Raw genomic sequence first — 15564 nt, 5'->3', positions numbered from 1 at the left:
GGCTGGCAGGGATGAGAGGAGGGCAGGCAGGCTGGCAGGGAGGGCAGGCGGGCTGGCAGGGATGAGAGGAGGGCAGACAGGCTGACAGGGAGGGCAGGCGGGCTGGCAGGGAGGGCAGGCAGGCTGGCAGGGAGGGCAGGCAGGCTGGCAGGGAGGGCAGGCAGGCTGGCAGGGAGGGCAGGCTGACAGGGAGGGCAGGCAGGCTGGCAGGGAGGGCAGGCTGGCAGGGAGGGCAGGCAGGCTGGCAGGGAGGGCAGGCAGGCTGGCAGGGAGGGCAGGCAGGCTGGCAGGGAGGGCGGGCTGGCAGGGAGGGCGGGCTGGCAGGGAGGGCAGGCTGGCAGGGAGGGCAGGCAGGCTGGCAGGGAGGGCGGGCTGGCAGGGAGGGCAGGCTGGCAGGGAGGGCAGGCTGGCAGGGAGGGCGGGCAGGCTGGCAGGGAGGGCGGGCAGGCTGGCAGGGAGGGCAGGCTGGCAGGGAGGGCGGGCTGGCAGGGAGGGGGGCTGGCAGGGAGGGCAGGCAGGCTGGCAGGGAGGGCGGGCTGGCAGGGAGGGCAGGCTGGCAGGGAGGGCAGGCAGGCTGGCAGGGAGGGCAGGCAGGCTGGCAGGGAGGGCAGGGAGGGCGGGCTGGCTGGCAGGGAGGGCAGGCAGGCTGGCAGGGAGGGCAGGGAGGGCGGGCTGGCAGGGAGGGCAGGGAGGGCAGGCTGGCAGGGAGGGTGGGCTGGCAGGGAGGGCAGGGAGGGCGGGCTGGCAGGGAGGGCAGGCTGGCAGGGAGGGCAGGCTGGCAGGGAGGGCAGGCTGGCAGGGAGGGCAGGCTGGCAGGGAGGGCAGGCAGGCTGGCAGGGAGGGCGGGCTGGCAGGGAGGGCAGGCAGGCTGGCAGGGAGGGCAGGGAGGGCGGGCTGGCAGGGAGGGCAGGGCTGGCAGGGAGGGCAGGCAGGCTGGCAGGGAGGGCGGGCTGGCAGGGAGGGCAGGCGGGCTGGCAGGGAGGGCGGGCGGGCAGGGAGGGCAGGGAGGGCGGGCTGGCTGCTGGCACCACGGGAGATGTAGTTTCACTCACTCGGCGCTGCTGCTCCTCACACGGGGCTGAGGGGGAACCACAAGTCCCAGCGGCCGCGGAGTCTCACCCCGGACAGAGCCCCACCGCCCACAGCCAACTCTCGGGCAGGAGCTCCCCCCCCAGCCCCCCCCCCCCCTCCCCAGCCCCCCCCCCTCCCCTCCCCAGCCCTCCGTCTCTAACCCCCCCTCTGACTTGCTTTGTGCACGTGGTAACGAGCGCTCGGTTGGTTCTGCGCTCTGGCGATGGCAGCGCTGCGGCTCTGACTGACCTCGAGCCTTCCTTTTTATGAGCAGATTTTTGTTTGGCCACAAATCCTCCTTTTATGTTCGCAGAGAGGCTGTGCGGACTGTTGCATTGAGTGCGGGAGGGCTTTATGTGTGTGTTGTACTCCCCCACACACACACTCCCCCCACACACACACACTCCCCCCCCCCCACACACACACTCCCCCCCCCACACAACACACTCCACCCCCACACACACACTCCCCCCACACACACACTCCCCCCCCACACACACTCCCCCCCACACACACACACTCCCACTCCCCCACACACACACTCCCCCCCACACACACACTCCCCCACACACACACACACTCCCCCCCCCACACACACACACTCCCCCCCACACACACACACACTCCCCCCCACACACACACACTCCCCCCCACACACACACTCCCCCCCACACACACACACACACTCCCCCCCACACACACTCCCCCCCCCCCACACACTCCCCCCCACACACACACTCCCCCCCCCACACACCCACACTCCCCCCCCCACACTCCCCCCCCTCCTCCCCTGAGCTGATGTTGTACATGAGTCAGGGCTCTGCTGTCTCCCCGCAACTCACACAGCGACTGAGTTGACACCAACCACAGGGCGCGCGCTCACTGCTCCCCGGCGCCCAGTGGGAAGCACTGCATCCCGGGCTCTCCCTCTCCCAACTCCTCCCTTTCCCCCGACCGGGAAACGCTGTGTTCCCGGGCGGGGGCTGCTGGCAGGACTCGCGCCACCCCCCGCAATCTGCCTCCAGAAAAGAGAGAGAGAGAGAGAGGAGTGAGAGGGGGAGGGGGTGGGGGCTGGGGGTGGGGGGGCGGCAAGAAACGGGTTCGTGCAACACGCTGCGATTTTGACAGTCCAGGAAGTGGTTTGAAATGGGCAACACCGCCACAACCAACAGCAGAGTGCAGAGCTGTCACCAGTAACATTTTGCAGAGCAAAAAAACACGAGAGAGAGAGAGAGACAGACAGACAGACAGACGGGGGAACAAGGGAGAGGGTCTCTCTCTCTCTCTCTCCCCCTCTCTCTCTCGCTCCATAAAGACAAGTCCAGGATGGCATCGAGTAATTCGAGTTTGTCTGGTTCATCGGTTTCTTCAGGTAAGCGGGACAGGGGGTAAGGTAAGGGGGGACAGGGGGTAAGGGTAAGGGGGGACAGGGGGTAAGGTAAGGGGGACAGGGGGACAGGGGGTAAGGTAAGGGGGACAGGGGGTAAGGGGGGGACAGGGGGTAAGGGGGACAGGGGAAGGGACAGGGGGTAAGGGGAAAGGGGTAAGGGGGACAGGGGAAGGGGGTAAAGGGGGTAAGGGGGACCGGGGGTGGGGGTGGAGGTGGTGTGTGTGTTGTGTGGTGGGTTACAAGACGATACACATTGCAAAACACCGGGTCTGCACACAGTGGCTGAGGGGCACACAGACCTCGGGCTGATCGAGCAGATGCGCTGCAGTTACTGCGAGCGAAGTGCTGCGCTGCTCGACTTCAGCAGAGCGTTGGTTGGTCAGTCAACTGCACACACACTGTACTGTACATCCATTTAGTCCACAACATCACTTAAGGCGTGTGCATGTTCTTGCGTGCAAGTTACAGTTAAGTCGTATCGGTTGGGACCATACATTTACTATGACTTATGCAAAGTATGAGTGATGTCAAACTTAGAATATAAACTCTTGAACAGGACTTGGGCAGATGTACGACTTAGACAGTTATACAATTTATACTGATCAGACTTATGCCAGTTTTACTGTGTTACCAACACTTGACCCCCACTCCTCTTCCGCATTAGATTAGACAGTAAAAGGTGCTGTCTGCCCTGTGAAGCAAATTTGTTACAACGTAAGATTTTTTATTTGATAGTTTACACTGTCAATTAGCATTTAATGTGCATGTGGAAAGTCACTTACAACTTACATTTTTATTTTGCAAGTCTCTTTCCTCTCCTGTCCCCCCCTCCAAAGCCCACTCATGTCTTAGCAAGAGTTTTTTTTTGACCTGGAAATAGCTTTTATTTATAGCTGCTGATAAAAATGCTCCAGCAACAGGAGGTGGTGGTTTAAGAAGTCATTCTGGTGGGTTCCACGCAGTTGCTGTGAATTCATGAAGTTTCCTTTAAGCTGTAATAATAATAAAGTTATTTCAAAATAGTACGCTAGCTTTTTTATTTTATAATTATTTCAAACTAGCATTATCTTTCGATTTCTCTGACAGCTCTGGGCAGACTATGATCGCTTTTAAAAAAAACCATGGTGACTTTTCTATTTTTAATTGTAGCGCTGAAAATTCAATAAGATCATAATTTGGTTTCATCAAAATCACTCGGTGCTTACCTCAGTTATACAGACACATTGATTGGAAAACTGGTTTCTTTATCTGTACAGCAACAATAACTTGCATTTACATAGCGTCCCTCACGCAGGGTAGCCTCCTAGAGTGCTTGATGGTGGCAGAGCACTATGCCGAGCCGGGGGGAAGGGAAGGTGACCGTAGGCACGGTCAAATAGGAAGGTCTTCAGGCACAGCCTGAAGATGGGGAAGGAAGAGGCAAGGCAGAGGGATAGAGGAAAAGTGTTCCAGAGTTTCAGGGCGTAGTGGCTGAAAATGCGGCCACCAATGGTAGAACGGAGGGCACGAGGGACATACAGAAGGCTGGAGCCAGTTGAGTGGAGGCAGCGGGTTGTGGATTGGGGAGTAAGCAGGTAGGAAGGTGCCAGGGCATGAAGGGATTTGAAAACGAGTGTGAGGATCCTGAAATTGATCCATTCGGCGATAGGGAGCCAGTGGAGCCTGGCTGGAACTGGTGTGATGGGGGATTGGAGTTTAGTATAGATGAGTATGCTGGCGGCTGAGTTTTGGATCAGCTGGATCCTCTGCATGGTGGAGATGGGGAGACCGGCAAAGAGCACATTTGAGAAGTCAATACAATGAGCTACATTTAAGTATTGACAAATGAATATATTCTGACTGGGATTAAAGTCCCAAATTTGTCTAGAAATGCATGTTATATTTGTATCTGTTTTGAGAAATTATATGGTACAAATAGAGTAACAAATAATCCCTACATTTCAGAGCGCTCCTTTCATTTCGGAAGAATGCCTCAAGGAGCTTCATAGGATTTACTGTAAAGTCCGGTGACTGTATTTTGTAGGTAAATAGCTTTGGCAGACTGCTGCCTTTTCAGAGTGATTTGGAAAAATCACAGAGTCGTTTGGAATGGGTTTGAAAAAATGGGGCATTAACGTTGAGTTTGGGATTGGACAAACAACTGTACTTTGGTCTTGAGTACCTCTGAGTATTCCAGTGAGCTGGAATCTTAAAATGTACAAGAATAGTAAGTGGAAGGAGGTTATTTTAAGCTGATTTTAATTAAGATGGCAAAAAATGGACTGAGGCGAAAACACCTTTGTTTTGTTCCAGAGGGATTTACATGGGAAAATAATGAAGATTAATGGGTGAATTGGGGTCATTTGTAGTATTCAGACATTCTCTTTTAAACGTATCCTGCACAAAGGTTTCCTCTATATTTGAAAGTAATTTTTAATAGTATAATTAATTAGTAGAGAATACAGTGCCACAAAATGTAATTATTTTCTTGGATTAAGGAACTACATGCACCATAACCTACTATTAATTGTTAATAGGATTTTTAAAAATCTGTACAACTAAGTTTTTTGTTTCTATTCTGCTTTTGACTTTGCTCTTGAGAATCAATCTCTACACATTTATAATTGGAAAATAATGCACTTGTAAACTAAGATTTGACTAACTAAAAATAATGGGGTCTAATTTGTAATAGTCACAACCACATTTGTTGTGTGAATTGCAACTTTTAGATTGTAATTCAGAAATAACAATTCCCAAACTATTGAGCTACTCAATAACTCCCTCTTCTCCACCCTCAACAGCTGACCAAATCCCAAGCTGCTTCCTATTGACAGTTGATACAAAGCTCTCTGTGGTACTGCGGTCATCTCCGATCATTATTATCCACAGCCCATGCAGCAGAGCAGATCAAAACAGGCCACATGGTCCATAGTTATATTTGCCTGGACCACACCAAAACTTGCCATTTCTCCCTCCTCTCAGCCAAATCCTCCCTTCACTATCTTCCTAGAGGGAAATTATAACCTCAGGCTTCTCTTTAGCATCACCAACCACCTCAACTACTGATCCTCCCACACCCTCCATTCTCATCTCCCAACTCCAAATAGAAAAAGGTCATGGACTTCCTAGTCCACTCCCTTCACTCGGCAGACAGTAGCCTGCTTCACATGCACACACACACACACCATGACCCGCTCGTTCCACTATCAGCGATTGGGCCTTCAGCCTTTCTTCCCACTATTTACAACTCTATCCCTTTGCTTCGCCTTTTCCCTCGCCTGCTTCAACGTCCACCTCAACACTTTCCTCTTTATACCTTTGGTCATCTTCCCCCCTCCCTCCATCCCCATGACCCCTCGGCCTCAACTCTCCCGAATCTCACCCCCAACTTGGGTGCAAAGTCTTGACAGTCCAGTGCCTCCCCGCAATATAAACGCAATTTGTTGTTTTTGTTATTTCCTGCTTTGACCCTGTTATTTTAATAATAATTATTGTGTTTATATAATATTATAATAATCCTTGCATTTGATATAGCGCTTTTCACGTCTTCTTGACGTCTCAAAGTGCTTCACAGAATAGACTGTAAAGTGAATTGACCGTATATTTGTGGGCGAATATATATATAGTGGTCTTTCATGTTGGGAGGTTGTCTCAAAACCTTTCACAGAATTTACTGTAAAGTATAGTGACTGTGTGTTTTGTAGGCGACAGTGGGTTCACTTATGCAGTTGAGGATTCCGAAATTTCCTTACTTAAAAATCCAAAATCCTGACATTGTGCCACCCAAATCCGTCAGCACTTCAATTTGTGTTTGAAATTTTCATACTTCAAAACGTGTCACGGCAACCAGCATGATTTTAAACCCAACGCAAACAGATGGAGCCGGACCATAGTTAGAATCCACGTGCATTGACATCACCAGTCACGTAATCGAGCACGCTCGCTGGAGACCATTCTCGATGGTTCCCCGTTGGAAAGCGGGGTAGAATCGTGTGGCCCCCAATTTCTGTCTGACAACAACTTTCTACTGAAAGGAGGGAGAAAAACAGAGAGTTGCTGTGTGAGTTTTGAAGTGGTTTCTAGAAGTCAGGGATATGGTAGGTAATATGGCTCAACTGCCAATATCGTAGGGTCGTTAATGGATATTGAACAGCAATCTTGAGCCGGGAGAGCGGAGTGGGAGCTGTGTGCATGATAGAAGCTTTATTGAAACAATCTGAACAAGGAATGGTGAGAGAGGTGAGCTTGTTGCTGGGTGGTTGGGTGTGAATTTTATTGGGGGGCAGGGAAGGGATCTTTAAATCCTTGTGCAAACTGGTAATGTAATTTGAGCAGTGAAATGGGCAAATTTTCCCTAGAGATGATTTTGAAAGTTCGGTGCCATAAAATCAATTGTTAAAGAACAGATCAAATTGTTAGCAACCTGTTGTTACCCAACAGGCCTGTGTTGTTTCACACTAAATGTCTCAATGTGATTCTACTGGTAGCAACATCTCCCACTACCTTACCACCAGATGTGTGGAGTGCAGTAGTTTGTTACTGCAAGGGTTTGGAGTCATGAGCAGCAAGATGTCCCAAGATGGAGCCGCAAAATAGTTAAATTAAAGTTTGTAATTCAGTGAATGAACATTATGGGAGTGAACCAACCATGTGGTGCAAACACTATTATAGCGCTGCTAATGAAAACTATTATAGCACGGCTACTGTACAACAACAACAAAATTACATTTATAGAGTGCCTTTCACGTCGGGAGGATGTCAGAGGAACAGTCAGATGTCGGGGCCTGAGCATGGGGGAGGGGTGGTGTAGGGGTGAGGGAAGGCTGAGAGGTGGGAGAGAGACCAAAGGCATGGTTGAAGAGAAGAGTCTTGAGACTGGCCTTGAAGGAGGCAACGGAGGAAGCGAGGCGAAGGGTCTGTGGGATGGAGTTCCAAAGTGTGGGGGCAGAGAGGCTGAAAGCCCGGCCACCAATGGTATGGCGGGTCGGGCGGGAGACATGGAGCAGGCCGGAGCCTGATGAGAGGAGGGAGCGGCAGGTTAATAATAATAATAATAATCCTTGCATTTGATATAGCGCTTTTCACGTCTTCTAGACGTCCCAAAGCGCTTCACAGAATATACTGTAAAGTGAATTGACTGTATATTTTGTGGGCGAGCGCGGCAGCCAATTGCGCACAGCAATGTCCCACAAACAGTCGTGGATTGAAAATGACCAATGTATTATTTTTTTGTGTTTTTTGGAGGGATTATTATTAGGCGTGTGGAGTAAGGAAACTTGCCCAAGGTTTCGCCCTCTGCCTGGAATTGAACTCAAGTCTCTCACTTGCAAAGCGAGTGCTCTAACCACTGAGCTACAGGTTGGTAGGGATAAACAACTGGCAGTGCTCTAGTATACATCTCGGTACAGGAACTATGTTATTGATCAACTTAATATATTATTCAGAGCAAAGGTGGATGATAAACACGTAAGGTTAAATTTATTATATTATGTTATGTTATGATACACCAACATCAACTTTATGACTTGTTACAGTGCACGATTTGAATTTATATAAAATTTACAGTATTATTCATGCATCGCCCTTGCACAACCAGAAATGTACTTGTGTATAGCATTATCAGCGCCTTGGGATGGCCTCCTGATGTGAAAGGCGCTATACAGATGTAGTTTGTTATTGTGTTATGTGAATGAATCTTAAGGATATGAAGGGAATTATCTTTTGACTTGGAGTGCAGAATACAGAATACATGTGTCCATATTTGCTCTGAGGGTATTCTGAAGAAAAATGTTCATTCAGATTCCAGTAAGTACCACCTCGTACCATATCTCATTCTGGGATTCAAATGAAACAACTATAGTGTTTCTTGGCTACAATTCTCTTAGCCAAACAATGCAGTTTTGAAATATGGGAATGTAATACAAATTAAAAGGCAGATCTTATGCACTGTCACTCTCTTCAAGGGGCTGCTTTGTATAGACACACTTATAAGAACAAATATACATGTCTGCCTCAATTCTTGAAACTGGATGCTTTTTCCTCAGATGTTAAATGAGTCATTACCTCATTCAATGCACCATGCACAAAGTGCTTGTCTGATGTGCAGTCAGTTTTTGACACAATTTTTGCACATCCAAATTAACTTTACTTCTGATGCATATCTTATTCCTATGACACCCCCTTTGTGTTAAGCAATCAGTCCTTACTTGTGGAATCTGCAGGTAACTTGCACTGCAGGGAACAAATAAATGGTCAAAGTTCATGTTCTATATTCCGTCACTCGCAGGATGTGGTTTAGGTATGCGAAATACAAATGACTGCTTATTAGTTAATGCATCTGAGCCACCTGTATATTTGTCATGTCTTCCAGTGGGCTTTCCAAAACACCTTTCACAATTCTGTATGTTGCTTGATCAGGAACTGAAGCTTGTACCATTTCATTCAGTTCCTCTAATCCATCGTTGTAGTTTGGAAGCACAAGCCCACTGTTTTTAACCCATTCTTTGAAGGATCACACACATACATTCTTTGGTTACCAGACATGTAATTCATATTGAGTTATCAACTTCTCACTATGTTCCCAAATGTTGCAAGTGTCCTGTAAGGTTCCTTTGCATACACATGGAGAGTCCCTCTCATTGACCTTTTTGAGAGAGAATGGTAACACTGTACGCCTCATTGTACATTTACAGAACTTTCCCCAGTTACATATCTACAGCAAGTATATTGCTTGTGGCTTCAGGATACAGTAACAAGTTAAATTTTGTAGCAATTTTACAAAATGCTCACTTTCCACATTCTTCCTAATTGGTATCATATTTGCTCTCTGCTTTTCCTCTGTGAGCAACAGGGTTGTCGTACAGGGGGCTGCGCTGAAAAGGTTATGTTCTACTTTCTTCACTATATTGCCTCTAATGGATCATGAAAATTGGCTTCACAGGATGAAAAGGCTTTAAAAGAGCAACCAAGATTCTGGGTTTGTTATACAGAGCCAATTAATTCAAATGTAAGGAATGATGATGAATCGTTATAAAATTGGTTAGATTATAACTGTAAACAGTGAGCAGTTTTGGGAACCACACTAGAAAGAAAACTAGATCAATGGAGAGTACGTAGCGTAGATTCAACAGGATTATACCAAAGGTGAAAGGATGTAGGAGAGGTTAGGACTCTTTCTGTTGGAGCACAGTCATTTGAGAGGTGATATCATAGAGTTGACTAAGAAAATGAAAGGGTTTGAGAAGATAATTGTTGGATGATTCAAGATTGCATGATTTAAGATTATAACAAGGAACATAAAAGGAGAAGTTAGGCAGAATTTTCTCTCCCTGAGGGTTAGCAAAGCAGGAGTGCCTTGCCAAGGGTGGCTGTTGGAGCAGAGTCGATTGTGGCATTTAAAGGGGAATTAGATAATAATCCTTCCATTTGATATAGCATTTTATCACGTCATCAAGATCTGTCAAAGTGCATCACAAGATTTTACTTTAAAGTGTAGAGACTCTTTTAGGAGCGGGAAAAAGAAGGGTAAACTGATCATTTGCAGCTTTTATGCGGAGCAATGTGATATGCTGTCACTTGTAGCTGGAATAAATCTGGCCAGACCTCTGCACAATGAGCATATTTTTACAGTGTCTGATGAACAGCCCCTTTATAATGCAACTGTGAAGTTGTTTTGCATAATTAAGAGATATTTTAGGACTAATTTGCACCAAACTCTGTGCAGAAGAGGGTTATGACAACCTAATTTGTACTTAAAGGTGAACAAATCAACAGATTGCACAGCTTAGTCCTACTATTAGTCAGCAGGGAGTGTTTTTGGCACATTAAGGTGAACTGTACTGTACTGTCTCTTTCACAAGAGAATAGGGGGGAAAATCAGGAGTACATCATATTAGGTTTGCTTTCATCAACCTTTCACATTACTCTCCCAACTACATGTAGAGTTTGCTTTCCCATAGTTACAATACAGCATTCTGTGTCCAGAAGTGATAACACAACACTTACTGTATTATAGTGCCATTTGATTGCTCATTTGTCTTGTTGTAGGAGGTATTGCATTAGCTTTGCACCTGAATTTCACGGTCCAGACTGAACTTGCAGAAATTTCCCAAGTGGAGAATAGTTATGAATGGTTTAAACATGTAAAGCATGATGTAACCAGTGACTCCCAAAGCCTCTATGGCAGGGAAGCAATAAATCCCGGAAACTATTGAAAGTTTACAGCAGTGACAGCGGAACTAGTGAGGTGGGGAAAGGGTGGCTAGTGCCCCCCCCCCCAATGAGAATGTTGTGTGGGGGGCAAAAGTATCTTTATGTCCCCCACAATGTACAAAGCTTCCACCACTGTCATTGATGGTGGGGATGGACTTGTCAAAGGTGTCGCCACCAGGTTGTTCCTCTGCTCATTCCCCCTGCCCCTCCTCCCCCACCCCACCTCCGACTTTGCCCCTTCTCCCTTCATAAAAAGCTTCCGTTGTCTATGGTTCAAAGTTGAGTGAGTCAGCTGAAATTTCAAGGAGTTCCTTTGTACTGCATAAGTGTGAATTATTTGTAGTGTTGGAAAAAAATGGCTATTGGAATCTTTACAGGTTTTTATTGTATGAAATCAGTTTGATTCAGAGGCTGTGCCTATTTACAATCCGTCCTTATCAGTGCTTCAACCACAGAGAGGATTGGAATGAAAAAAAATGCTCCCCAGAAAAGCGGAAACTTTGCTGACGTCTTGCCACCAGAAAAGCATCTGGTGATATCAAGTATAGTGAAGCCGTAATTGTTTCGCAGAGATAGTCCTGTACATCAGTCACACTGACTCACAAAACCTCAGCTCCCATATGGTTCACAATTCAGGTCTTGCAAATATCTGTGATGTCATGCCCTTTCTGCCTACTACGGTCCTCAGCACCCCTCCCAAACCTGTGTGCCCAGTCATCTGTGTACTGTGCATTTCAGATGTCCTCCTGACATGAAATGTGCTAAATAAATGCAATTTGTTGTTGTGGTTTTTTCATAGAAAAGCTGGAGCAGGAGGCGGCCATTCAGCCTATGGAGTCTGTTCCACCATTTTTTTTTAGATGTTGGCAGAATCTCGTTTAATCCTGCTGCTCCAGGCTTTCCCCATGCACCTTTTTTCTCCCTTTTTTCTTCCTTGCAGAAAACATTGAGAATAGCTCTTGTTGGGAAAACAGCAGAATAAATGTGTGACACCTGTCAGGAAAGGACTTTCGGGACATAAAGTGCATCTCCTGCAGGAATCCCTTCATATTCCCATGGGAACTCAGCTCCCACTGTTTTTTTCTTTGTACGCTAACTGATTTGATTTCCTTTGAGCTTGTACTTGTGCTTTTCACACTGTGATTCTCCACTAGCACATGGATACTTGGCTTTGAAATTTCGTGTGTGAATACTAGCAGCACAGAAGATTCATCCAGAAATAACGTCAGAAAATCATGCAAATCCACAGCAGTTCAGTTAGCGTCTAAAAAAACTTAGTTAAAATTTTGCGTGTGATTACCAAAATGTGCGACAGAATTATGCTTTTAGTATGGATTGCTTGCCATGAAAATTACACAGAGGTTCACTGTTTACAACAACAACAACAACAAGATTCCATTTATAAAGCGCCTTTCATGTCAGGAGGACGTCCCAAGGCGCTGCACGGTTGGGTCATGACCCGAGCAGGGGGGAAATGGTCAGGGTGAGGGGAGGGGAGGGAGCGAGGAGGAGGGAAATGGTCAGGGTGAGGGGAGGGATGGGAGGGAGCGAGAAGGGGGAAGAGAGTCGAGAGGGGAGCTGAAGGCTCGGTCAAAGAGAAAGGTTTTGAGACCGGCCTTGAAGGAGGAGAGGGAGGAAGCAAGGCGAAGGCACTGGGGGATAGAGTTCCAGAGCCTCGGGGCTGAGAGGCTGAAGGCCCGACCACCAATGGTAGGGCGATTGGGGCGGGGGACGTGGAGCAGACCGGAGCCGGAGGAACGGAGGGTACGGGCAGGTAGGTAGAGGGATAGTAGGTTGGAGAGGTAGGAGGGAGCAAGGCCGTGAATGGCCTTGTAGGTGAGGATGAGGATCTTGAAATCAATCCTCTGGGGGATGGGGAGCCAGTGGAGGCGAGCGAGGGTGGGAGTGATGTGGTCCCGAAGCCTGGTGCGGGACAGTACACGAGCTGCAGAGTTCTGAATGACCTGCAGCTTGTGGAGGGAGGTGCCGGGAAGGCCGGCGAGGAGAGAGTTCCCATAGTCCAGCCTTGAGGTGACAAAGGCGTGAACCAGGGTTTCAGCAGCGTGAGGGGTGAGGTAGTGCCGTAGTCTGGCGATGTTCCGGAGGTGATGGAAGGCGGTGCCAGTTGTGGTGCGGATGTGAGGGAGAAAGGACAGCTCAGGGTCGAACAAAACGCCGAGGTTCCTGACTGGCTTTGAGAGGTGGAGAGTGCAGCCTTGGATGCTGATGGTGTCGGCGCCTGAGGTGCGGAGGCGCTGACGTGAGCCAATCAGGAGGGCCTCGGTTTTTCGCACGTTGAGCTGAAGAAAGTTGTCTCTCGTCCAGGACTCGATGTCGGACAGGCAGGCTGTCAGGACATCGGTGGTCGTGGAGTTGAGAGTAGAGGAGGAAAGGTAGAGTTGGGTGTCATCCGCATACATGTGGAAGTTAACTCCATGTCTGCGGATGATGTCACCAAGGGGGAGCATATAGAGGGTGAAGAGGAGGGGACCGAGGACAGAGCCCTGAGGGACACCACATGAGACAGTACGGGGGGTGGAGGAGAAGCCATTCGTCGAGACAAAGTGAAGACGGTGAGAAAGGTACGACCTAAACCATTCAAGGACAGTGCCTTGAAGGTTGAGGTGGGAGGACAAGCGGTGGAGTAGGATAGCGTGGTCGACCGTATCGAATGCTGCCGATAGGTCGAGGAGGACGAGGAGGCAGAGGGAGCCCTGGTCACAGATGGTCAGGATATCATTGGTGACCTTGACCAGGGCAGTTTCTGTGCTATGGGCAGCACGGAAACCTGACTGAAGGGGTTCGAAAAGAGAATGGGTGGAAAGGAAAGAGCGCAGTTGGGAGGCGACAACTCTTTCCAGGACCTTGGAGAGAAAGGGGAGGTTGGAGATGGGCCGGTAGCTTGATAGCTGCGACGCATCAAGGGAGGGTTTTTTCAGGGTGGGCGTGATGGTGGCAGTTTTTAAGGGAATGGGGACAGAGCCAGAGGAGAGGGACAGGTTGATGATGTCAGTGATATGTGGGGCAAGAAAGTGGAGCTGGGAGATAAGGAGTGGAGTGGGGATGGGGTCAAGGGAGCAGGTGGTTGGTTTTAGGGATAGGATGAGTTCAGTGACAGAGGGTGGGGAAACGGGTACGAAAGTGTGTAGGGGAGGATGGGTAGGAGTCGGAGTGTGGGAGGGAGGGGGTGGGGGGTTGGTGGATGTTGGAGGGGAAGTGACCGCGGAGCGGATTCCCTTGATCTTGGATTCAAGGAAATCCAGCATCTCCTCGCAGTGAAGGTTGGAGGAGATGACCTGCGCGGGGTGGCGGGGGGGACGGAGGAGTCGGGTTGTGGTGGAAAACAGTAGCCTGGGGTTGTTCTTCGCCTCCAGGATTATCCTGGAGTAGAAGGACGACTTGGCCGAGGCTAGAGTGGAGCGGTAAATTTTGAGGAGGTCCAGCCAGATTTGTCGGTGGACCGTTAGGCCAGATTTGACACAGGTGCGTTCAGCAGCCCGCACCTGGCTTTTCAGTGAGCGGAGGTGGGTGGTGTACCAGGGGGAGGAGCGGGAGTAGGAGACAGTGCGGGAAGTGATGGGGGCAAGAGTATCGAGTGTGGAGGAGAGGGTATTGTGGAGGAGGGAGAGAGGAGAAGAGGGGTCGGTGAGGGTTGAAGGCCAGAGGGAGAGGAGTTCAGAGGACTCCAAGGCATCGGTTAGGGATTGTGGGGGTAACTTCTTCCAAGGGCGGTAGAAGATGGTGGTGGGTCTGGTGGAGGTGGGGAGGGGGGTGGAGGTGGTGAAGGAGATGAAGTAGTGGTCAGAGATGGCCTTGTCGGTAATAGTGACATCCGAGACACTGAGGCCCCGGGTGATCACCAAATCGAGTGGGTGGCCGTGACTGTGAGTGGGGGAGTTTATGTGTAAGGAGAGGTTGAGTGAGGAGAGCAGGGAAGAGAAGTCTGTGGAGATGGAGCAGGAGGGGGTGAAGTGTAGGTTAAAGTCGCCCAGGATGATGAGGCGATCAGAGCAGAGGCAAAGAGATGTGAGGAGTGTTGAAATGTCAGAGATGAAGGTGGGAGAGGTTTTAGGGGGCCGGTAGAGGAGGAGGATTTTAAGGGAGAGGAATGAGGGGTGGGAGAGGGTGAGGTGCTCAAAGGAGGGGAAAGAGCCAGTGGAGTAGGGGATAGGGCAAGTGGTGTCCTTGAGATAAGGGCAACACCACCGCCACGGCGGTTGGGGCGGGGGATGTGGTGGGAGGTGTAGCCGGGTGGCGTGGCCTCCGTGAGGGGGAAGGTGTCGCCTGGGGTGAGCCAGGTTTCTGTTAAGGCCATGATGTCAAGGATGAGATCGTTGATGACCAGGGCCTTGTTGCAGAGGGAGCGGACATTTTGCAGTCCGATGTGGAGGGAGCGGTTGACAGAAGGGTGTGTGGGAGGGGAGGGGGGTCCAGGTTGTGAGGCAGGGGTGGGGGGAATGGGGATGAGGGAGGAGAGGTTGACTCCCCGGGTCTGTGTCCGGGGTGGGTGGCGAGTGTGGTGGGGAATGGGGCAGTCGGTGTGGCTGCTGCTGGACAGCCAACGCCGAGTGCCACGGTGAGCCCGGCGGAGGATTCCCAGGCTGGAACAGAGGGAGGTTGTGGGAGGGTCAAGTGGGGATAGAAGACGAGAGGGACGGAGAGAGAGGAGGAGAGAGCGGGAGAGATGCAGAGGGGGGAGGGTTTGGGGGGAGAGAGGAGGGGGGAGGGAGGGAGAGGGTGAGGGGGCTCGGGTCAAAGCGGCAGCCATAGTGCGCACGCGGGGACCGGGAGCGAGCGGTCAGGTGGATGGCATTATCCCGTAGATTGGGGCAGCAAACGCAACAGGACCATAGTGGGCTCTGATGTGAGCCCTGGAGGGGGGGGGGGGGGCGCAGAGGTTTTTTTTTTTTTTT

General features: G+C 50.1%; 2 protein-coding genes across 2 annotated transcripts in view; one reads left to right on the top strand and one right to left on the bottom strand.

Moving 5' to 3' along the window:
* Positions 1–1444, bottom strand: part of cpvl (carboxypeptidase vitellogenic like) — a 69893-nt gene extending 68449 nt beyond the window's left edge. The window contains 1 exon segment of the mRNA XM_042332339.1: positions 1321–1444. The gene's annotated coding sequence lies outside the window, so the exon portion shown is untranslated.
* Positions 1445–2330: 886 nt separating this feature from the next.
* chn2 (chimerin 2) overlaps positions 2331–15564 on the top strand; it is a 201024-nt gene continuing 187790 nt past the window's right edge. Inside the window, exon 1 of the mRNA XM_042331858.1 lies at positions 2331–2443. Coding sequence (XP_042187792.1) covers positions 2398–2443 — 46 coding nt within the window. The 5' untranslated portion in view covers positions 2331–2397. The remainder of the gene's footprint in view (positions 2444–15564) is intronic.

This window comes from Callorhinchus milii, unplaced genomic scaffold (genome assembly GCF_018977255.1).
Source record: "Callorhinchus milii isolate IMCB2004 unplaced genomic scaffold, IMCB_Cmil_1.0 Scaffold2, whole genome shotgun sequence".
In the NCBI taxonomy this organism is placed as follows: domain Eukaryota; kingdom Metazoa; phylum Chordata; class Chondrichthyes; order Chimaeriformes; family Callorhinchidae; genus Callorhinchus; species Callorhinchus milii.
Note: the sequence above shows the minus strand (reverse complement) of the source record. Positions and strands in the feature narration are given on the sequence as shown.